Source organism: Mustelus asterias, chromosome 1, assembly GCF_964213995.1.
Source record: "Mustelus asterias chromosome 1, sMusAst1.hap1.1, whole genome shotgun sequence".
Taxonomy (NCBI): domain Eukaryota; kingdom Metazoa; phylum Chordata; class Chondrichthyes; order Carcharhiniformes; family Triakidae; genus Mustelus; species Mustelus asterias.
The window spans coordinates 70,988,241-71,011,900 of NC_135801.1; the positions used below are offsets into that span (position 1 = coordinate 70,988,241).

Below are 23,660 nucleotides of genomic sequence, written 5' to 3' on the forward strand. Positions count from 1 at the left end.
TCAAACACACTGCAGTGGGGTATGGAATATCCCACCAGACTTTATGATGTTCATTCACTCCTTTGGAGAGGATGGGCAGTCCTATGAGTAATTGTGGAGTCAATTTACAAGGATCTTTATGTGGAAATATGTCACCAGGGACTGGCTGACGGCAGGTGCTACATAGATGGATCTCATGAAAATTTACTTTGTACAAGGCCCCATCTGACAGTGAAGCCCTCCTGCACGGTGTCTGCGCTGACCATATCCCCATGTCTCCCTGCTGCTCTGCAAGTGGCCAGCTCCTCCATTTTAGAATCAGATTAATGTACGAGGGCTTCCTCTTCCTCATCTTCCTCCTAGAGGCTTTGGGAAAGGACGTACCACACGTGGCTCATTAAGGAACTTAAAGATAGTATCAAATTAAAAGAAAAAGCATACAATTCCATGAAATTAGTGACGGGTAAGAAGATTGAACAGAATATAAAAAAAGCAAAGAATAGCTTAAAAATAGTAAGTAGGGAGAAATTAGAGCTGGAAATATTAAAGTAAGAGTTTTGACAAACATTTAAAAAGAAAAAGATGAAGTGATTGTTGGTCCTTTACAGAGTGAGCCTAGAGAATTAATAATGAAAAATAAGGATATGACTGATGAAGTGAACAGATATTTTGTATCTATCTTCAACGTAGAGGGTACAACTAACAACCTAGAAATAGGTGTGCATTAATAGATGTGCATTAAAAGGTGAAAGGGAGGGAGAAACTTAAAGCACTTGCAATCACCAAGGAAAGAGTATGGAGAAAGTTATTAGAACTAAAAGCTGACAAGTCCCCAGGTCCTGATGGATTTCATCTTGGGTCTTAAAAAGTAGCTGCTAAGATCGTGGTTGCATTGGTTATAATATTCCAAAATTCCCTAGATTCTGGAAAGGTCCTATTAGTGAATGCAATTCCTCTATTCAAGATAGATTAGCTTAACATCTGTCATAGAGAAAATGCTGGAATCTATTATTAAGAAGGTTAAAAGCAGAGCACTTAGAAAGTCTCAATGCAATCAGGTAGAGTCAACATTGTCTTTGAAAGGGAAATAATGTTTGACCAAATTATTTGAGGAAGTAACAAACAATGTGAATACAGGGGTGCCTGTGAATATGACGTACTTAGATTTCCAGAAGGCACTTGACAAGATGCCATATCAAAGGTTACTGCACAAAATTAGAGTTCGTACCGTTGGAGGTAATATATTAGCATGGATAGAGGATTGATTAGCTAACAGGAAACAGAGGCAAGGATGACGCAAAGATAGATAGGGAACGTATGTTGTAAAGAGAGTACAAGTTGGCTGCAAAGGGATATAAATAGATTAAGTAATAGGCAAAAATTTGGACTATAAAGTGGGAAAAATGTGAGCTTGTCTATTTTGACAGGAATAATAAAAATGCAGCGTATTATTTAAATGTAGAGAGGCTGCAGAACACTAAGGTTCAAGGAGATCTGGGTACCCTAGTACAGAGAAACATAGAAAATAGGAGCATGACTAGGCCATTTGGCCCTTCGAGACTACTCTGCCACTCATTATGATCATGGCTGATCATCCAAATCAATAGCCTGATCCCATCTTTTCCCCCATATCCTATAATCTCCTTTGCCCCAAGAGTTATTTCTAACAACTCATTGAATACATACAATGTTTTGGTCTCAACTGCTTTCTGGAATAGTGAATTTCACAGGCTTCCCACTATAGAAATATAAATTACATAAATCACGAAAAGTTAGTATTCAGCTGTAGTAAATTATTGGAAAGGCAACTGGAATGTTGCTGTTTCTTGCAAGGGGAATGGAATGTTTTGCTGCAGTTTTATAGGGTATCAGATTTTTTAGCGTATCTTCACATCCACACAGTTTTTTACCCTTTGGGGAATAGTTGGGAGGAATGGTGGATGGATTCCTGAGCTGATTATCAACCTGTTAAACTGCATTGAACACTCCTTCCATGGCCAACATGCCCTGGCATTGGACTTGAACTCAAAGTTTCTGGTCCAGTAGTAGGGATGCTTCCACTGTGCCACAAGGCCTTTGAGGGCGTTAGTGAGACCATATCTAAAGTACTTTGCACAGTTTTGGTCTCCTTATTTAAGAAAGGACATAATCGCATTAAAAGCAATTCAGAGAAGTTTCACTCGACTGATGAGTGGGTTATTCAATGAGGCAAGGTTGGACAGGTTGGGCCTGTATTCATTAAGAGTTTAGAAGAATGAGAAGTGATCTTATTGAAACATATAAGATCCTAAGGGTCCTTGAAGGGTGAATGTTGAAAGGATGTTTCTCCTTGTGGGAAAGATCAGAACACAGTTTAAAAACAGTTTGAAAAGGAAATGGAGAGAATGTTTTTCTCTGAGGGTCATGAGACTGTGGAACTCTTTTTCCCAGAGTGCTGGAGGCATGGTCATTCAATATTTTTAAGACTGAGTTAGATAGATTTTTGATTGAAGGGTAAAGGAGGTAGGGAGGAAAGTTGAATTGAGGCTGAAACCATATCAGCCATGATCTTATTGAATGGCAGAGTAGGCTTGAAGAAGTGTATGGCCTATTCCTGCTCCTAATTTGTATGTTCGTATTTCATCAATTTGAAGGCCCCTGCACTGTGCCAGTTTGTGTGGGGAGTGGGGTTGCAAACATTTTAGAATGAAGGATTATTGGCAGCTGTCCATGAACCTTCCATACACTTGAAAAAATATAAACCATTTGTATATTGATTGAATGAAAGGATTCCAGTAAACAAAAGTGTCTGCATATTGAGTTATGGCCTTTATTGCAACATGGGTGCAACGACACCCTATGCCCGAGGAAAGCCTGCAATTTGGACAAAGGCTGTGGCTCTCTCCACCTGATGTGCCTTATCTATAGGAACATTAGTGTGATCCCTCACATGAGAAAACACCATTAGTTACTGGCTTAATGCAGCAATGTGCTGCTGACTGGGAGTAGCCCTAGAAAGAGTCAGAGGCATAAAAGTGTAGTGTGGTGGTTACCTTCACAATCACTGGCAGGGCATGCAGGTTGATGGATTGTGGCTCCAGTTGCTTTGATTTGATTTATTATTGTCACATGTATTGGGATGCGCACTATACAGACAAAGCATACCGTTCATAGAGAAGGAAACGAGAGAGTACAGAATGTAGTGTTACAGTCATAGCTAGGGTGTAGAGAAAGATCAACTTAATGCAAGGTAGGTCCATTGAAAAGTCTGACAGCAGCAGGGAAGAAGCTGTTCTTAAGTTGGTTGTTATGTGACCTCAGACTTTTGTATCTTTTTCCTGATGGAAGAAGGTGGAAGAGAGAATGTTCGGGGTTTGTGGGGTCCTTAATTATGTTGGCTGCTTTGCCGAGGCAACGGGAAGTGTAGACAGAGTCAACGGATGGGAGGCTGGTTTCCTTGATGGAATGGGCTACATTCACGACCTTTTGTAGTTTCTTGCAGTCTTGGGCAGAGCAGGAGCCATACCAAGCTGTGATGCAACCAGAAAGGTGCATCTGTAAAAGTTGGTGAGAGTCATAGCTAACACAGAAACATAGAAAAACTACAGCACAAACAGGCCCTTCGGCCCACAAGTTGTGCCGAACACATCCCTACCTTCTAGACCTACCTATAACCCTCCATCCTATTAAGCTCCATGTACTCATCCAGGAGTCTCTTAAAAGACCCTATTGAGTTCGCCTCCACCACCACTGACGGCAGCCGATTCCTCTCGCCCACCACCCTCTGTGTGAAAAACTTACCCCTAACATCTCCCCTGTACCTACCCCCCAGCACCTTGAACCTGTGTCCTCTCGTAGCAGACATTTCCACCCTGGGAAAAAGCCTCCGAGAATCCACCCGATCTATGCCTCTCAACATCTTATACACGTTTATTAGGTCTCCTCTCATCCTTCGTCTCTCCAAGGAGAAAAGACCAAGCTCCCTCAGCCTATCCTCATAAGGCATGCCACTCAATCCAGGCAACATCCTTGTAAATCTCCTCTGCACCCTTTCAATCTTTTCCACATCCTTCCTATAGTGAGGCGACCAGAACTGAGCACAGTACTCCAAGTGAGGTCTGACGAAGGTCTTATATAGCTGCATCATTATCCCCGGACTCCTAAACTCAATCCCTCGATTGATAAAGGCCAGCACACCATACGCCTTCTTAACCACCTCCTCTACCTGCAGGGCCGATTTTAAGAGTCCTATGGACCCGGACCCCAAGGTCCTTCTGATCCTCTACAGTACTAAGAGTCTTTCCCTTTATATTGTACTCCTTCATCCCATTTGACCTACCAAAATGGACCACGACGCATTTATCTGGGTTGAAGTCCATCTGCCACTTGTCCGCCCAGTCTTGCATCCTGTCTATGTCCCTCTGTAACTTCTGACATCCCTCCAGACTATCCACAACCCCACCAACCTTTGTGTCGTCGGCAAACTTACCAACCCATCCCTCCGCTTCCTCATCCAGGTCACTTATGAAAATGACAAACAGCAAGGGTCCCAGAACAGATCCCTGGGGCACACCACTGGTGACCGACCTCCATTTAGAAAAAGACCCATCTATACCCACTCTCTGCCTCCTTTGGGCAAGCCAGTTCTGGATCCACCGGGCAGCAGCCCCTTGGATCCCATGCCCTCTCACTTTTGCTAGAAGCCTTGCATGGGGGACCTTATCGAACGTCTTGCTAAAATCCATATAAACCACATCTACCGCCTTCCCTTCGTCAATGTGTTTAGTCACATTTTTGAAGAACTCCACCAGACTTGTAAGGCACGATCTGCCTTTGACAAAGCCATGCTGCGTATTCTTGAGCATACTAAACCTCTCTAAATGCTCATATATCCTGTCCCTCAGGATCTTCTCCATCAGTTTACCAACCACTGAGGTTAGACTCACTGGTCGGTAATTACCTGGGCTATCCCTATTCCCCTTCTTGAAAATAGGAACCACATCCGCAATCCTCCAATCCTCCGGCACCTCTCCCGTCTCCATCGACAACGCAAAGATCATCGCCAGAGGCTCTGCAATCTCTTCCCTCGCCTCCCACAGTAACCAGGGGTACATCCCATCCGGACCCGGCGACTTATCTATCCTGATGCCATTCAAAGATTCCAGCACAACCTTTCTTAAAATCCACATACTCAATCCTTTCAGTCCACCGCACGCCCGCAGTACATCCACCCAGGTCCTTCTCCTCTGTGAAAACCGAGGCAAAATACTCATTGAGCACCTCTGCCATTTCTACTGGTTCCGTACAGACTTTCCCGCCTTCACCTTTTGTAGGCCCTATTCCGTCACGTCTCATCCTTTTACTCTTCACATATTTATAGAACGCCTTAGGGTTCTCCTTAATCCTACCTGCCAGGGCCTTCTCGTGACCACTTCTGGCTCTCCTAATTTCCTTCTTTAGTCCCTTCCTACAAGCCATATACTCTTCTAAATCCCTATCTTCGCCAAGCTCTCTGAGCCTTTTGTACGCTTTCCTTTTCTTCTCGACTAGGTCCCGCACAGCTTTCGTGCACCACGGTTCCTTTAACCGACCAACACCTCCCCGTCTGCTCGGAACGTTGTCCTGTAGAACTCTAGACAGACATTCCTTGAAAAACTGCCACCTCTCTTCAGTACATTTCCCCGAGAATACCTCCTTCCAATTTACTCCTCTCATTTGCTGTCTAATGTCTTCATATTTCCCCTTACTCCATATAAACACTTTCCTAGCTTGCCTGATCCTCTCTTTTTCCAATTCCAAGCCTAAAGGAGATATAGTTATGATCGCTATCCCCAAGATGCTCTCCCACTGAGAGATCTGACACCTGTCCAGGTTCATTGGTCAGTATCAGATCAAGTACAGCCTCTCTTCTTGTAGGCTTGTCCACATGCTGTGTCAGGAAACCCTCCTGAACACACCTAACGAACTCTTCCCCATCCAATCCCCTTACCCTAGGGATATTCCAATCTATGTTTGGGAAATTAAAGTCTCCCATCACAACAACTCTGCTATTACTGCATCTCTCCAGGATCTGTTTCCCTATCTGCTCCTCCACCTCCCTGTTACTATTGGGCAGCCTATAGAAAACTCCCAGCAAAGTGACCGGCCCCTTCCCACTCTGAACTTCCACCCACAGAGACTCGGTGGACATTCCCTCCACAGCATATACCTTCTCTACAGCTGTGACCCTATCCCTGATCAGCATGTCAAATTTCCTTAGCCTTCTGAGAAAGTAGAGGCGTTGGTGGGCTTTCTTAACTATAGTATTGGCATGGGGGGGACCAGGACAAGTTGTTGGTTACCTGGACACCTAAAAACTTGAAGCTCTCGGCCATTTCTACTTCGTTGATGTAGACGGGCATGTTCTCCACTACGCTCCCTGAAGTCGATGACAATCTCCTTCATTTTCTTGACATTGAGGGAGAGATTATTGTCGTCGTCTCATTCCTGTACTGTGTCTCGCCATTGTTTGAGATCCGACCCACTACGGTGGTCAAGTCAGCAAACTTGAAAATCGAGTTGGAGGGGAATTCGGCCACAGTCATAGGTGTATAAGGAATATAGTAGGGGGCTGAGAACACAGCCTTGTGGGGTACTGGTGTTGAGGATGATCATGGAGAAGGTGTTGTTGCCTATCCTTACTGATTGTGGTCTGTGGGTTAGGAAGATCAGGATCTAGTCGCAGAGGGAGTAGCCGAGACCCAGGCCACGGAGTTTGGAGATGAGTTTCGTAGGAATAATGGTGTTGAAGGCTGAGCTGTAGTCAGTAAATAGGAGTCTGACATAGATGTCTTTGTTATCCAGGTGTTCCACGGTTGAGTGCAGGGCCAGGGAGATGGCGTCTGCTGTGGACCTGTTGCGGCGGTAGGCGAACTGTAGTGGATCCAGGCAGTCTGGGAGGCTGGAATTAATTTGTGCCATGACTAACCTTTTGAAACATTCCATAATGATGGATGTCAGAGTTACCGGATGAATCGTTAAGGCACACTGCTTGGCTTTTCTTAGGTACTGGGATGATGGTCATCTTCTTGAAGCAGATAGGGATCTCTGATTGTTGTAAAGAGAGGTTGAAGATGTTTGCGAATACCCCCAGCAGCTGATCTGCGCACGATCTAAGTGCTTGTCTGGGTAGCCCATCCGGGCCAGTCGCTTTCTGTGGGTTGACCTTCGAGAAAGCTGCTCTGACATCTGCAATGGTGACCTCAGTTAAGGGTTCATCCGAGGCTTCCAGGGTGGAGGGCGTGCTCTCGCTGACCTCTTGCTCAAAACGGGCGAAGAATGCATTGAGCTCATCAGGGAGGGGTGTGTTGGAGCCAGTGATTTTACATGCCCTCATCTTGTGGCCTGTTATGTCTTGCAGACCTTGCCATAGTTGGTGGGGGTCGGTGTGGCCAGCCTGGGATTCTAACTTGGTCCAATACTGTCTTTTGGCATCTTTGATGGATCTCTTTAGATCGTATCTGGCTTTCTTGTATAGGTCAGGGTCTCCTGACTTGAACGCCTCAGTCCTAGACTTCAGCAAGCAGTGGATATCCCTGTTCATCCATGGTTTCCAGTTGGGAAACATGCACGTTTGCTTCTTTGGCACACAGTCTTCTACACACTTACTAATGAAGTCAGTTACTGAAGTGGCATACTTGTTCAGGCTGGTCGCAAAGTTTTTAAATACTGACCAGTCCACTGACTCTAAATAGTCCCGTAGGAGATCATCCGATTCTTCAGACCAATATTGCACGACTTTCTTTGATGGATTCTCCTGCCTCAGTTTTTGCTTGTAAGCCAGGAGCAGGAGCACAGCCTTGTGGTCTGATTTGCCAAAATGTGGGCAGGAGATAGAGCGGTAGGCATGTTTAATATTTATGTTGTGGAGATGCCGGCGTTGGACTGGGGTAAACACAGTAAGAAGTTTAACAACACCAGGTTAAAGTCCAACAGGTTTATTTGGTAGCAAAAGCTACCTGTGTGGCTTTTGCTACCAAATAAACCTGTTGGACTTTAACCTGGTGTTGTTAAACTTCTTATAATATTTATGTAGCAGTGGTCTAGGATGTTTGGGCTTCTGGTGGAACAGGAGACGTGTTGGTGGTAACCTGGTAGTACGCTCTTGAGCTTGGCCTGATTGAAGTCCCCGGCCATGATGAACGAGGCCTTGGGGTGTTTCACCTCAAGGCTATTTGTAGTGGTGTATATTTCATCCAGCGCAATCTTCACGCCGCATGGGATGGGATGCAAACTGCTGTAAGGATAACGGAGGTGAACTCCGGTGGAAGGTAGTAGGGGCGGCATTTTAGCATCAGCTGCTTCACCATGCAATGCATGTCTGTCACAAAATCATGGTTTAACTAAGTCACCTTCAGCATTATCATATTGAGGAAGAACATCCTAGGTCTGTGCACCTTCCCCACAGGGTCAAACCTGGTTGACCTCCCTCTTTCTCCTCCTTCCTGGTACTCATGCCTCAGCTTCTTTCTCCTGACCTATGGCCCTCCCTCTGGGCTTTAGCAACTGACATTGACTGGTTCCTGTTTTAGAGGGTGCCCTGCCTATCTTTGCTGCTTACTCAAATGAAGTGTAATGCGTCCTTCAAAAGCACAAACTTCTTCCTTGAACCTGTGTGTGAGAGTCAGTTGGGGCAACAAACGATTGCTTTGGTTATCTTTACGGGGCAGGAATGGGGGTGCAGGACGAGGGATGGCAGGGTTATCCAACTGCAAGTGGCAGGTTGCCAATTGAGGCACTTATAACCCTTTTAGGTGATTTTCTGGTCAGCCTTAGGGTTCCTGCAGGCAATTGCCTGGTGGTCCTCATCAACACCCTTCCACTCCTTTGGGTGATGAGAAGATAGTTTGAGTTAAGTTCTTGACACTTCTGGGCAGTAAATACAAATGTTAAGATAACTCTAAGTGTACCTTTCCTTTTCAAAGGCTATCCAAAGAACAGACTTGTGCTGACCTAGTTCGCTCTGCAAACACACTACTTGAATGCCAAATCCAATTTATTGGAGGCAGCTAATGATTTAAATGGCCAGCGGTGTCCATGAACTATGCATGTATAAACCCACTACCCCATTCCACCCCCATTCCTGCCCCGTAAAGATAAGAAGTGCTGTTTTTGGGGGTGAGACTTAGAAATTCCATTCTCATCTACCATTTTTGCCACAACAGAGACTCATATATTTTATGCCAAATATCACGACCCCCACAGTGACTGGTAACTTTTAACAAGAGATCTAAATTTCCCAGTGATTGATGCAAAGAAATTGCACAAGATTTTATGTTTTAAGACTTTTACTGTAGCAGATAAACTAAAATCACCATCAACTAATATTGCTTAGTGGGCAACAACTGGACTAAATTATAGAAGAGATATTCCCCAGTAACTTCTTAACACAGCCAAAAGCTCTGTGCCATGTGTATGCATTATAACACATCCTCACAGATAGGTAACCTTGTATTTAAAGTCCCAAATGTCTCTTGGCAACTCAACAGGCTCTATTCCCCCTGCTTCACTCAGATGAATCTTACACATTTCAAACAACATATGCCTTCACTCAATTTGAGCATATCAAATGGACTTCCAGTAGCAAGGCACCCACTGTACTCATCCATTATCCTGGTACAGATTGTACTCCAGTTGTGGATTGAAGTGTTTCTGGTTCGTAATTGTATTTTCTTCAATCTGGTAACAAACACCCAGCTATAAGCACATTATATGTACTAAGACAAAGCTCGGCACAACATCGTGGGCCGAAGGGCCTGTTCTGTGCTGTACTGTTCTATGTTCTAAGACAAATTCAAGGACATTATATTTACTAAGGGTACCAAATTATCATGCTACTAGATTAAATTTTGGAAATACTAAAAGCTATTTATCAGCAAATTAGAATTCAGAAAACCTGAACATAATCTCCCTGTTAGAACATCATTCGTCATATGATAATAGTGCAAATACATCCCCCACACTGTTCCATAAAAAACATTGGCATTTGCACCTACACCTCCAGGCATCTGACTCAGAGATGTCTCTCCCCACATCAGACTGAATGGGTGGTGCCTCAGTGTATTGATAAAAGAGTAAATACTTCAACTGCTGGAAACTCTCAGTTGATCAGACCGTATCTGTGGAGAAAGAAACCTAGGGCTTGCGCTTTAGCTGCTGATGAGGGGTGGCACAGTGGTTAGCACTGCTGTCTCACAATGCCAAGGACCCAGGTTTGATTCCCGGCTTGGGTCACTGTCTGTGTGGAGTTTACACGCTCTCCCCGTGTCTGTGTGGGTTTCCTCTGGGTGCTCCAGTTTCCTCCCACGGTCCAAACATGTGCAAGTTAGGTGAATTGGCCATGATAAATTATCCATTAGTGTCAGGGGGATTAGCAGGGTAAACATATAGGGTTGCAGGGATAGGGCCTGGATGGGATTGTTGTTGGTGCTGCCTCGGTGGGCCGAATGACCTCTTGCACTGTAGGGATTCTGTGTGGGTGCGCATAGAGTTTAATGCCTCCAGCTGACATGCCAGATTCTTGGTTCCATCCCACCCCTGAATATTTTGCCAGAAGCAGGATGAGGGATGGCAGGGTTATCCAACTGCAAGTGGCAGGTTGCCAATTGAGGCACTTATAACCCTTTTAGGGGATTTTCTGGTCAGCCTTCAGGTTCCTGCAGGCAATTGCCTGGTGGTCCCCACCAACAGCAAGTTTAGAGACACTTCCTGCCTGCCTAGATTCAGCAGGTTGCCCTGGGGACGGGTTCCACAGAAGTGGCCCAGTTGCAAAGGCCTTGTTTTAAAATTAAAATCAAAAACCATTGGGAAAAGTGCCCTTTTTTACTCATCTACCATGACACCCTGCAGCTGCTTCCAAACTGGTCAGCACCTATTAGCTCTCCATGTTCATAACTCTACTTTTAATTGACCAGCAAGGACACCCTCTGGCCATTAGCTGAGGAAAAACACAGGTACAATTGTTTCCCATTAAAGCCTAACAGCAAGGTCCAGAAGGCCCAGAGAGAAAACCCTGTTCATAGACTTCAAGTTTCAGGTCAGTGACCTTAGATCAGAACGCCTCTGCCCATTCACACTGCAAAATGTTAAAGTTACTCACTGCAAACTAGAAATTATTTCAATTTGATGAAATCTTTGTACTTGCAAATGAACACAAAAGGGATAAAATTTGATTACAGCTTTTGAAATGAGTTAAACTTTCATTCCAGTGTATATGCGCACGCACACACAAAACCTCTTGATTATTACAACATACTGATGGGGTAACGTTAAATTATTGCCAATTCTAATATGTTATTAATTTTAATATTCATTTATGATTAGTGTAATAATGCCTGATTTGATTATACTAAAACGTGAGAATTCATGAGATTCTGCCCCTCAGTCAAAACATCACAAAATTATCCCTTTAATAAACACATTAAAATTGAGTTTTGAAGACAGTGCAAAATAGTCTGACTGTGTGCCAAATGACATCTCTCAGCTTGATAACTCCAAGTGTTATCATCAATGATCATCATTGTTGCAATATCTACAATACTGAATGAAGCACCAGTTCCATAAAACAGTTTCTCCTTTTTTTTCTGGTTACTGGTTATTGCCTCCCCTCTTAAAAAAAAATGTTCTTGCTACAGCACTTTTTAAAAAAAAAGTCAAATATTTAATGTAAAACTAAAGTGTGTACTTGTAGTGTTGTGACCATACTAAAGGCCTAGTTAACCAACAAAGAGAACCTCAGGGATTTAAAGATTTGTCTGAAGCATATTCCATATGATCACAGATATCATGAATTGATGTCCATAAAATCCAGTCTTACCCCAGAGAGCTGTGGAGGCTCAGTCATTGCATATGTTCAAGACTGAGATGGGTGGATTTCTACACATTAAAAACATCCAGGGATCGTGCAATAAAATTATGAAATAGAAGATCAGCATAAGGTGGAGTGGGCTTAGAGGGCTGAATGTTCGATTCTTGCTCCTATTTCTTATGTTTTTACGTTAGATAACGACAATCAGCTCCAGTAACTACTGCCGAACGGAGATGCATTTTAATATTCCACTTGGGGATCAAGACATTTAAATAGACCAGTCCCTCAGATTTGAGTGATATTTCCACAAGGAAGAAGTTAACTTTTGTGTTATGCTTTCAGAGGTACTATTTCCATAGAATGTAACGTTTCATTTTCTTGAAGTAGACAACTCACTACTGTCTGATTTCCAGGAAAGAAAGCCATCTAACCAGCTGCAGAATAGGCTAACTTCTGTGGTCTTCAGAAAAAGTATAATAGGGATAATATGATATTGCCGTGTATGAGAGAGCCAACATTTTCTTCTCACTGTTGACTGACTTTTGAGTTTTTTACTTCTACAAGGGTATTCACAGAAGGCCATGATTTCTGTCCTGTTCCTGCGCTGGGATATGCATTTCCCAATGTGTTGCACCCATATTAGATGCTTTTCTTTTAGAACAAAGGATGAAAGATCAGATAAAAACAATTTGAGCTATAGCCACACTCCCCCTAGATCACTGACAAATGGTTGGCCTGCTCAGCCAGGCATTTTGGCCTCGATTTTCAGTAATAACTTTTATAATAACGCTAGCATTATAATCAAATAGAAAAATCTAAGCTAAGGAGGAGAGGATGAGACTTTTCAAGACTTTACAAAAGAAATCATGTATTTCTTTAAAAACTGTTAATGCAACGTTGTTTTGTGTAAATCATTGTAAACCTAGGATATTTAGTTTTGGTTTGAGTCTTTCATTTCTTCTGGGCTGGTGCTTAATTCTAAATGTGTTGACTTATATACTTATTAAATTATTTTTTTTAGAATGGTTTTACTCCGCTGTATATGGCTGCCCAGGAAAATCACATTGAAGTTGTGAGGTTGCTGCTGGAGATCGGAGCTAATCAGAGCACAGCCACCGAGGTAGGTTACTCTATGCTGACAATTCATTCAATTTGTATTTGTAGAATAATAAGCAACAATTTTTAAGACTGTGTTACTAATATTAACATTGAAATGTTAGAAGCATTTTCTCCTAGTCATTCATAGCTTTGGCCAGTGACAATTCATCAAATCTAATGTGCCAGAATTTTCGATCAAAATAAAGATGCAATGAGTGATCTGAGCATCATTTATGCACAAATGTTGCAGCAACCTCAGGTGAGGTGCAGTTCATTGCAGATCTCCCAAAATTGTTGCCCAAGCTGTAACTCCCCATCTTTATAGCTTTGTGAAGATGACACCTTGCTGTCTGCCTTGTCATTAAAATGCATTGAATGGAAAGTTGCTGTATTTGCACAGTAGTTACAAACTAAAACCATTCTTTTAACAATGCGATGTGCTAATTCCTGCCAATCAACTTGTCTGGCACCGGAAATTAACTGCTATAATTGTGGAATTTAATTCCTCGGGTTTTATTTTTTGTTTGTGATTTTTAAAATGTAAAATTAAGAAATAAATGTTCTTTTCTGTTCTGTATTCTCACTCCCTTGTTCCAATCTTTCTCTTTACTTCGCTTTGTGTAGGTGACCCGATACTGAATTCACCCCTTCTAAATTACACTTCCTTTGAGTCCTTGCATGGTTTATTTCAAAATCCCTCAATCTGATTGATTAAGGAGATCCACTTACCCCTGGTTACTCATGTCCCAGATACTCATTTACTCACACTGTAACTCGATTAGCTTGTACTTAGTTTGCAACCTGCCACATAAAAAAAACTAAAAAGCTAAATGTGCAAGGGAAAGTCTAACTGATGCGAGATAGTTTAAATGCAGTTCATTCGAACAATCTTTTGTTAACTTGAAGTTAAATTGAGTTCTGTCTTTCCCTCTACATTTGCCAAATATTCATACACCATATCGCAATAGAAAAGTTAGTTTTGCTCTTGGTTACAAAGTAGAGGATGGAAAATTAAAAACAATGTAGTGTTTGAGGTCTTTTCATATAAGTTCATGATAGAAATAAATCACAGAATGATTGCAGCACAGAAAAAGGCTGTTTGGCCCATTGAGCCCTTTTGCTTACACTCTGCAAAAGCAAATAGCAACACCCAATTTCACCTCCCCCTCCACTTTTCCCTGTCGTTCTGCAAAATTTTCCCCATCTGCAGTTTGTCCAATTCCCTTTTGAAAGCCAAAATTAAATCTAATCTCACCACCCTTTCGGACCGTGCATTCCATATTATAACTAATTGCTGTGTTTAAAATAAAAATCCTCATGGTGCCTTTAGTTATTTTACCAATCATTTAAACCTGTGTCCTTTAGTTCTTGGTCCTTCCACTAATGGGAACAGTTTCTCCCTAACTCCTCAGTCTAAACCTTTCATGACTTTGAACACCTCTATCAAAACTCCTCTTGACTGTCTCTTCTCCAAGGAGAACAACCCCAGCATCTCCAATCTGTCCCTCTAATTGAGGTCCCTCATTCCTGGAAATATACTTGCAAATCTTTTCTACATCTTCGCTATTTTATAAATATTTTGCCTATGTGACAACAGTCACTGCACTCAAGACTTGTGCTTAAAAGGATATGAGATGTTGCAGAGATGTATGAGACACGGTTTTGTCTCTTTTTGATACTGGAAGATGACTAAAAGCGAAAGAAAGGAACTGATAAAAGAAACACTTCTGATTTTCCTGTCATTCACTTGCCTACTATTTCTGAAGTCTCATTTGTTAAGGAAGGACCTCAATAATCTTGCATAAACCAGCACACAAATGTGAACCCTTGGGCTATGAAATCCAACGAGTCTTGTTAAACGAACTAAATCATTTCATGTAAATTTCAGTTTAGAGTATTGGCCATTTATATGACAAATTGACAGTGCTTTTCCGAATGTGACTTGAGGTAGGTCCCCATGGACCATAGTTATTTAATTCCATTTTCGTGTCGCAAGATTGAGGGGCTTATGAGGGCCTCTGGCAATGCTATAGTCTAAGATCGGCATCTTTAACATATAATTACTACAATCGCTCAAATATGCAAATATTAGAAACAGACACCAATCAGACACGAATCAACAAACTAAATCAGGAGAAACAGTAGGCCTCCTCTTGCAAACAAATTTCCATTCTTTCATTGTACCCAAATACAAGCTTCACTGAATCCATTGATAAGGGAAAGAGCATAGATGCTAATGTAAACCATGACTGGAAGAAAATGGAGCTAGTTCCTTTATTGGACAATCCACCCATTTTCCTAATGTTTGGGAAATTCAGGTAATCCAGTACACTCAGGTGCAGACCTAGGAATATCTCCACTACTATGTATAATTTTGTTAGTCAATTTTTAGGAGTGATGGGGTTGGGGATGCAGTAGCTGGGCAAGAGATTTACAAAATTATATGAGGAATGAGAAACCAGTGTTCATTTCATTGGTCAGAAAAGATTAAGGGGAGATCTGAAGCAGTTGTTCAAAATTACCATAGGTTCTGATACAAAAATGTTACACTGTCAATGAATTGGTAATTAAAGGTCATTACCGTTGGAATGAAGGGAGAAATTCAGATAATTTTTTTCACAAAGGACTGTTATTAGACATGGAATTTCTTCACAGAAACTGTGGTGGATGCAAATTCACAGTGCTCTTTAAAAAAGCAAAGCTGATAGGTTTTTGAGAGGAAAAGTCATTTAAAAAGGCATGGCCGAAAGGGCAGGGAAATGGAGCAATGTTAATCGCTGTTTCACAGAGCTATTGCAGGTACGGTTGGCTAATCAGCTTCATTCAATGCTGTCAAATTCTGATTCTGCTAGAGGTACCCATGGGGCAGAGATCTGCAGGCACCTTCTGTACCTGCCCCTAGGTTATAGTGAACCAGTGGGGGTTAAAGCTTTAATGAGGCACAGAACATAGCCAAACATGCTGCGGGTTTCCTATTCATCAGTTCGATAAATGGCAGGTCGCCTTGGCTTTAACTGATTCAGTAAATCTATGCATTTTGAGAAATGTAAGGTAGAAACTTTGCCTGCACAAAGTGGGCCTTCTGTTTCTCTTCAGTTAGCTTGTTGATGGGTGCATGACTGGTGTTTGTTTCAACATTTGAACATCAGAGAAATTGCATTCAGTATATGTTAAAGACTTGGACCTTGGGTTACAGATCAGCGGCCTGAATTCTTTGGGGCTTCTCAATCACCTAGAATAATGTCATTGGGAAACCAGCAAAACCATCAGAAAAAGATGTAAACTACCTCGGAATTTCAGGGACACGGCTTTTTCCGAAGGGTAACAATGTAAAAATTGTGAGCTTTTGAAAGAACATTCTAGGCAGAATTAGAAGCAAAAGTCAATGGGAATGCATTCTCTTCAATGATGGCAGCCCCTCAGCCATTTTAATGTTCCATAGAAGTCCTGCCTCAAAGAGTTGTCAGCCAAACAGTTTGATCGTCAGCATTGTAATCCCAGCAATGGCAATTGGAGCTATGGCCGCTGGGGCTACAGGTAGTCCCCAAAGGCTAAATCCTTGAGATCAGGACCAAGAAAGTGTGGGAGGTCTCGTGGGGTGTCATGAGGTCCGGAGTGGGTGAGGAGGTTGTGTGGCGGGGCGGGGGGGGGGGGGGTCTTGATGGAGAGGATGGAGCACTTATGAACATATGAATTAGGAGCAGGAGTAAGCCACTTGGCCCTTCGAGCCTGCTCTGCCATTCAATAAGATTATGGCTGATCTGCTTGTAACTTCAACACCATGTTCCTTCCCACCCCCAATAACCTTACTCCAATCCCCAGGTGAATCAGACCCTGTGGGAGGTATCACCTGGTGTGGAAAAGGGCCTTGAAGGAAGCACCTTTTCCCACCAAAAAGCATAGCTCGGGGCTGAGGCGGCGGCCCGGGGGGGGTGAGCGAGGCGGCGGCCCGGGGGGGGGTGTGAGTGAGGTGGCGGCCTGGGGCCAGGCTCAGGGTTGAGGCGGCGGCCCAGTGCTGGGGGCTGTGCTCGGGGTTGAGGCGCCAGGACTTGTTGGGCCGACATTAGTCAGAGGGAAAATGCTGGATCAATAACAAATGATGTGATAACTGGAACCTTACAAAATAACGGTGAATTTGGGCAGAGTCAATGGGGATTTATCAAAGGGAAATCTTGTTTCACAAACTGGTTGGAGAGTTTGAAGAATGGAATAGCAGAATGGATAAGGTGTAACTGGTGGATCTGGTGTATTTAGATTTTCAGAAAGCTTTTGATAAGGTCCCACACAAAAGGTCAGTAAATAACTTTAGAGCAGGTGAAATGTGGTGGAATGTACTGGCATGGAGTGGGAACTGGTTAACAGACAGAAAACAGAGAGTAGGGATAAATGGGTCATTTTGAGGTGAGCAGCCTGTTATTAGTGGGGTAACACAAAGATCAGTGCTTGGGTCCCAGCTATTCACAATCTACATCAAAGAGGGGCTTCCAAGGATCTCCACCTTTTCACTGTGCTCCAGATATGGTCTCACTAATGTCCTGTGATATTGTAGTAAACTTAACACTGATCTTTAGACTCATTATAAATGTCTGTCCCTTACCAGACACATTGTCTGGGATAGTTCCAGCCCTTTGGAAAGTAGCTGCATACCCATAGCGTTCACAGTCTCACTATTGTTGGGCTCAGAAAGCCGTCCTGCTCCAGTGAGCGGATGTTGTTCAACCGGGGTGATGTGTGGACTGGGGAGGAGAGAGAGGTGGGAGGATGGCGTCATGGAACCAGAGATGTTTGGGTTGTCTGTAAGGGGTGTGTGAGGAGGCACGCAATTGTGCCGGAGTGATCCTAAAAAGGTTACCACACAAATAGTGGATTCATTGGTTGTAATTTTCCAAAAATCCTGCAGAAGTATCAGAGGATTGGAAAACTGCCAATGTGACACTGCTATTCAAAAAGGGAAGGAGGCAAAAAGCGGGTAACTATAGGCCGATTAGCCTAACATGTATTGTTGGAAAAATGTTGGAATCAATTACGAAGGAAGTAACAGGGGCACATTTGGAAAATCATAGTCTAATCAAGCTGAGTCAACATGGATTCATGAAAGCGAAATCATGTCTGAAGAATTTATTAGAGTTTTTTGAGACGGTCTAAAGCAGTGTGGATAGAGGGAAATGAGTAGATGTGTTGTACTTGGACTTCCAGAAGGCATTTGACAAGGTACCTCACAGGTGGTTGAGTCCATGGTGTTGGAGGTAGTATATTGGCATCGATAGAGAATTGGCTAATGGACAGGAAACAGCGATGGGGATAAAGGGTTCTTTTTCAGGCTGGCAACCTGTAACCAGTGGGGTTCCACAGGATCAGTGCTGGGACCACAACTGTTTATAATATATATTAATATATAGAGTGCAGGTAAGATTTACTAGGATGCTACCAGGACTTGATGGATTGAGTTATAAAGAGAGGTTGGGTAGACTGGGATTTTTTTCTCTGGAGCGTAGGAGGCTGAGAGGTGATCTTATAGAGGTCTATAAAATAATGAGGGGCATAGATCAGATAGATAGTCATTATCTTTTCCCAAAGGTTGGGGAGTCTAAAACTAGAAGGCATAGGTTTAAGGTGAGAGGGCAGAGATATAAAAGTGTCCAGAGGGACAATGTTTTCACACACAGGGTGGTGAGTGTCTGGAACAAGCTGCCAAAGGTATTAGTAGAGGCGGGTACAATTTTGTCTTTTAAAAAGCGTTTAGATAGTTACATGGGTACGATGGATATAGAGGGATATGGGCCAAATGCGGGCAATTGGGATTAGTTTAGGGTTTTTTTTAAAAAAGGGGCGGCATGGACAAGTTGGGCCGAAGGGCCTGTTTCCATGCTGTAAACCTCTATGACTCAAAGCTGATAGAGATAGAGAGGCTGAAAATGGAATAGAGCCCTTTCAGGAAATGGGGTGGGAGGAAGTATAATCAAGATTGTGGGAATCAGTGGGATTAAAGTTGATATTGGTTGAGAGCAGAGGCAGATTTGCAGTTAGTCTGACCCTGTGCTCAACTTCATTTCTGCCCCACCCCCACCGACCTCATGCCCCTCCCTACCCATCCTCACCCCCAGAACACACAGGCAGAAGCTACAAAATGAGGATGAATGTGCACTGTTGCACTTCAGATTGATAGTGCAGCTTCACATTGCTGAGACTGATCTTAATTTTAATGAAGTGTCTGAAAAAGCAGGCATTCGCACAGTGAATCCCATGTTTTATCAGTTTCAATTCAAGATCGGCAAAAATTGGGTTAATCGTTTAACAATAAAGCTGTAATTCTGGATTTCAAACAACACTCACTCTGCTCTTCTGCCCATTCCCACCTCGCAAGCTCACAAACTCTTCCTCCCAAGGGACCGCCAACCCCATCACAAACTCTCCCTTCCTCTAAAATGCAACCCGGCCCTCTCTCACTCTCCCTCCCTGAAAGTCTGCAACCCTGGCTAATGCCCTCAAACACTCTCCTCCCTCCGCCCCTCACACTCTCCCATTCTTACAATCTCACTCATCACTTGCCTGACGTCTTCAAGCCCGCCTCCTGTCTCACTTGAGTCAGGAGGTTGCGCCTCGCTGTTGCAGGCCTGCTTTGGGTCGAGTCGCAAACCTACTCGCCTTTTGCAAAAACACTGAAACCTCAGCAGCTTCTATCTCTCCCTCCTTGCTGCATCACCTCTCTTCATTCCTCAAACGCACATCCTCAAGTTAAACGTTCGTACGATGTGGACCAGCATTTTCCTGTTCTTTCAGAGTCTACTTTGTTTGTATTACCTGCTGATCGAGCGTATCAGCAAATGTAGAGTAATCTGATTGAATTGGTCTCTGGTTGAAAGTCTATCCCCAGAAATATAGCTGGAGAAGTCAAGGAAGGAAGAGAAGAGTTGAAAATGGACTATGTTGTTGTGGTTTATGCATCAGAAAAATGCAGAGATGGCAAACCAGAATGTGCGGCAGTTTTATTTACATTGCTTCTAAAATGTCTGCTCTCATACTTACAGCTTCTAGCTTTCAGTTTAATTTCTCTTTCTCAGTCACCATACACAAGCTTGGCTAACAGCACAGAGAGCAGTCAACAGACACGCAATTACACGCCAAACAATTGAACAATACACATGTAGGGAGGAGATGGAAATTGTAGGAGAAGTTGATGAGATGAGAAGTAAGTGCATTGATTTAGTCATAAATGTACCAGAACAAATAGTGAGGGGGAGGAAATGAGGACTGGGGGAAAAAACATGTTCTACATATCTCATGAAAAGGCAGGAAGGAGTAAATAGAGCTAAAGGATAAGCTGTTCAATGTGAGAACAAGTTCAGGCAGAAGAGTGGGGTGGTGAATATGAACTCGCAGTGCCTCTTTATTCTAGGAATAAAAAAGCCTTTAGGTTGTGCTGGTGGGGGATGGAGGTGGCGAGGGATTGGACATCCATTGAAAAGGAGATAATTATATCTGGGAAACTGGAAACTGTTGAACTGGTGGATTGCATCATAAATGTGGTGACTGTAAATAGGAAGAAACCAAAGAAGGGGAGAAAATAAATGAAGTTGATATAGGGAGAAATATGTTCCTTGGGGCCAAAATATACCGAAATGATGTGTCTACCTGGACAGTCCTGTTTGTGGATCTTGGGAAGGAGTATAAGTGGGCTGTGAGGTATTTGGGGACTGAAAGATTAGAGGCTGTGGGTGGACACTCTGCAGAGTAAACGAGGTCAATGACAGTCTGGAAAATAATGGCTTGTTGTTCATCGATAAGCTCATGATCCAGGGTAGGTAGGATTGGTTGTCGGAGAGTTAACATTCAGACTGCACAAGATAGAGGTCTATTCATCAAGAAACAACATCATCGACCTTGTCAGCATGTTTTGGATTGAACACTAAGTTCAACAACTTCAGAAATGAACTCTCTCCTGCAGCTCCACTCCGTTCCCATTTATTTTATTTCATTTCTTCTTTTCCTCTTATTCATCCATTTTTATTACTTTTTTATTCTTATTTTTATTTTTCCACTTCTAAAATCTCATTTTCAATTTTGTTTCGCCCTCACCTCCCCACCCTTTGTTCTGCCATTTACACATTCCGATCTCTTGATTGATGCTATCAGTACCATTCACATTGTCTTTGTCATCTTGTCTATTCCATCCCAATCAATTACAGACACCCCTCACCCTCGCGGTATAAATCTTGTCCTATTTTCCTGGTCTTCAACTATGATGAAGGGTCATCCTGACTCAAAACATTGGCTCTATTCTCTTTCCACAGATGCTGTCAGACCTGCTGAGATTTTCCAGCATTTTCTGTTTTTGTTTATTGATAATGCTGTGTTTGGACCTGAGAGACAATGAGCACTGCAAGCTCAGAAGTGATAGGTTAGAGTCAGTGAGCCGAGTGGAAACATTATGATGGCTGAAGTTATACTCGCACTTTCCAACTGGAGAGGGTAAAAGGCGAGAGGGGGGTGGAAAGATAATCCTGATGGTCAGGGGAAGGGTCCAATTGGTGGAGGGGTGACTTCTGGCCAAATATGTGGGCGCAGAGGTGATGAGGTCAACATCATACAGGTAAAATTTCATTGTGTTGCGGGTGTAAAGGATGAAGCTCAGGCTTTTTTGAAGACTGAAGGCTATGGTTAGTGACCTTTCAGAAGTCAAGCTGGTCAACTAACATTTAACTCTTGCTTTTTAGTAGTAAAATTATGAGGCCTCATATTCAAAGCTTTTCTGAAACTTTGTCAGTGCTGGCAAGGCAATGCTTTTTCCAACAAGTCTCGATATAGCTTTTGACATAATGCAGTAAATATAAATTGCATTGAAGCACATGATAAATAATTTTGCATAGCATTATCCTAAGAAAATAATGCATAGGGCAATTAGATCTTCCATCTCCCTGAATGAAAAAGAGTTTAATAAACCGAAAAATATTGCATAGTGCTCCTTATTTAATTTAATTTTTCAGTATATTTTTCTCAAAATGAGTAAAGTAACCCATATATTGGGAAAGCCCCAACAGGCTTTGCTATGATTTATCAGTCTATAAATAGGGTTACCAGTGAGTTACTGCAGTATGCTGATTTGGTTCTTGACAGGCGGAAAGATCTGCTGGTGATAAGGACTTCCTCGTGAATAGAACCAAGACAGTTTTCCAGAATTACATATTGAGGTGTCTGTATTTAACACTAGTTTAAAAATAATTATTCGATATCTTAGTTTCCACGTTAGCTGATATCTCTAAGACCTCTGTCTTTAGATTACCATCTTTCTGTGATTTGCAATCATTGCCCCTCCCCTCTAAGAACCAACCCTGGACCTCATAAGGCCTTGATAAAAAGGTTGTGAACCATCTGCTTCAGTTTCAGACCATTGCCAGAGAAAGGGATGGGGTCAGTAGCTAGGGAATGGAGTTTGTATCAGGGGCCAAAGACAATGTGGTGAATTTTACCAGGGCTTTTGGACTCAAACGTTGGGCTGAAAAGTGAGTCCTGAACCCACACTGGCCTGCAGTGGGACCGGCTCAGTGATTTTAGCACAGGTGGGGTGGCCTCTTAATTGGCCACCTGTGGGCCACCATACATGTCAGGATGGCGAGCAGGCTCCTGATGCTGCTGGCTCAATCAGAAAGTCCCAATCAGTTCAGTGAATCCCTGCAATCCTGGCGGTAGCCAGTCAGCCCTGTCCCATCTCCAGCCATTCAGGGGAACAAGAGCTACCATGATGACCATCCCTCCGTAAGAACAAAGTTGGCCTATAATTGGAGCCATGGAGTTGCTTAGAACATTACTGAACAGGTAAACGGCCTGATCAAAGAGCAGTTCCAGTGGCTTCACTGTGTGCGTGGGGGTGGGGAGCAGTGCTGTTCACTCCATAGCGAGTCTCGAAGTTTGTGGTGATCTGCTGCATGCTGCACAACCTCACTGTAACAAAGGCACAGGATGAAGAGGTAGGGGAGAAGTAAACAGGGAGAGGGCAACTAAGACCCATTGTAACTAGATCAGCTGTGAAATAACCTCCTCACATGGACTTATTCTTGCCCACCATGATTCCCTATCACAGCACCTCCTTGACCACTTGCCAACAATAAAAGCCAAAAAAACTTCTTTATCTAACAACATGTCCAATTAAACAAACAGAAGTGAACTGTTCACCTTTGTGCATTCACTAGTGCCTATCTTGTGGGTGCCTTTGGCTGTCTTAGTGTTCCCATGCCAATGTTTCCCAAACTTTTTCCCACTGTGACCCATTTTAATGCTTGGAAATTGCATGACTCCAAAGTGAGAGTGGGGAGAGATATTACAACAATATAGGGGAAGTGGAGTATTGATGATGTTCCTATGTTGGAGAAATAAAGCAAAGGGCCAGTGGTTTATTCCCTGACTGCTTTGCAGACTCCGATCGAGTGAATACTGGAACCTCAGTGCACATTCAGCTTAGCACATGTCTACAAAACCATGAAAGGAAATAGAAATGCATGCATGTTTTGTGCTTTCAGGGCTGATCCCAGGGCTGTGCTGTCTTATCTGCCACAGGGGAAGAAGCTTGCAACACCAATTGCTCATCCTGCAACTTCACTAAGGATCATGACAAACTGAAATCCCAGTGGCTGCAGCATGACCTTGCAGGATGCATGTTCCTTTGAATTCTGTGATTCACAATCTTGATGCAACAGTCTGAGCCTGCATGGCAGTAAACATGGATCTTACGATCTCTGTGTGAGCTTCCAGTACAGCACGGAGA

The 23,660-nt window shown here is 43.1% G+C and overlaps 1 protein-coding gene across 8 annotated transcripts in view; it reads left to right on the plus strand.

The window, feature by feature from the left end:
- The window catches only part of ank2b (ankyrin 2b, neuronal), an 876,340-nt gene that overhangs the window by 608,747 nt on the left and 243,933 nt on the right, over window positions 1-23,660 (plus strand). For all 8 annotated transcript variants that reach the window (XM_078213593.1, XM_078213597.1, XM_078213634.1 and 5 more), the window contains exon 6: window positions 12,825-12,923. In XM_078213593.1, coding sequence (XP_078069719.1) covers window positions 12,825-12,923 — 99 coding nt within the window. The remainder of the gene's footprint in view (window positions 1-12,824; window positions 12,924-23,660) is intronic.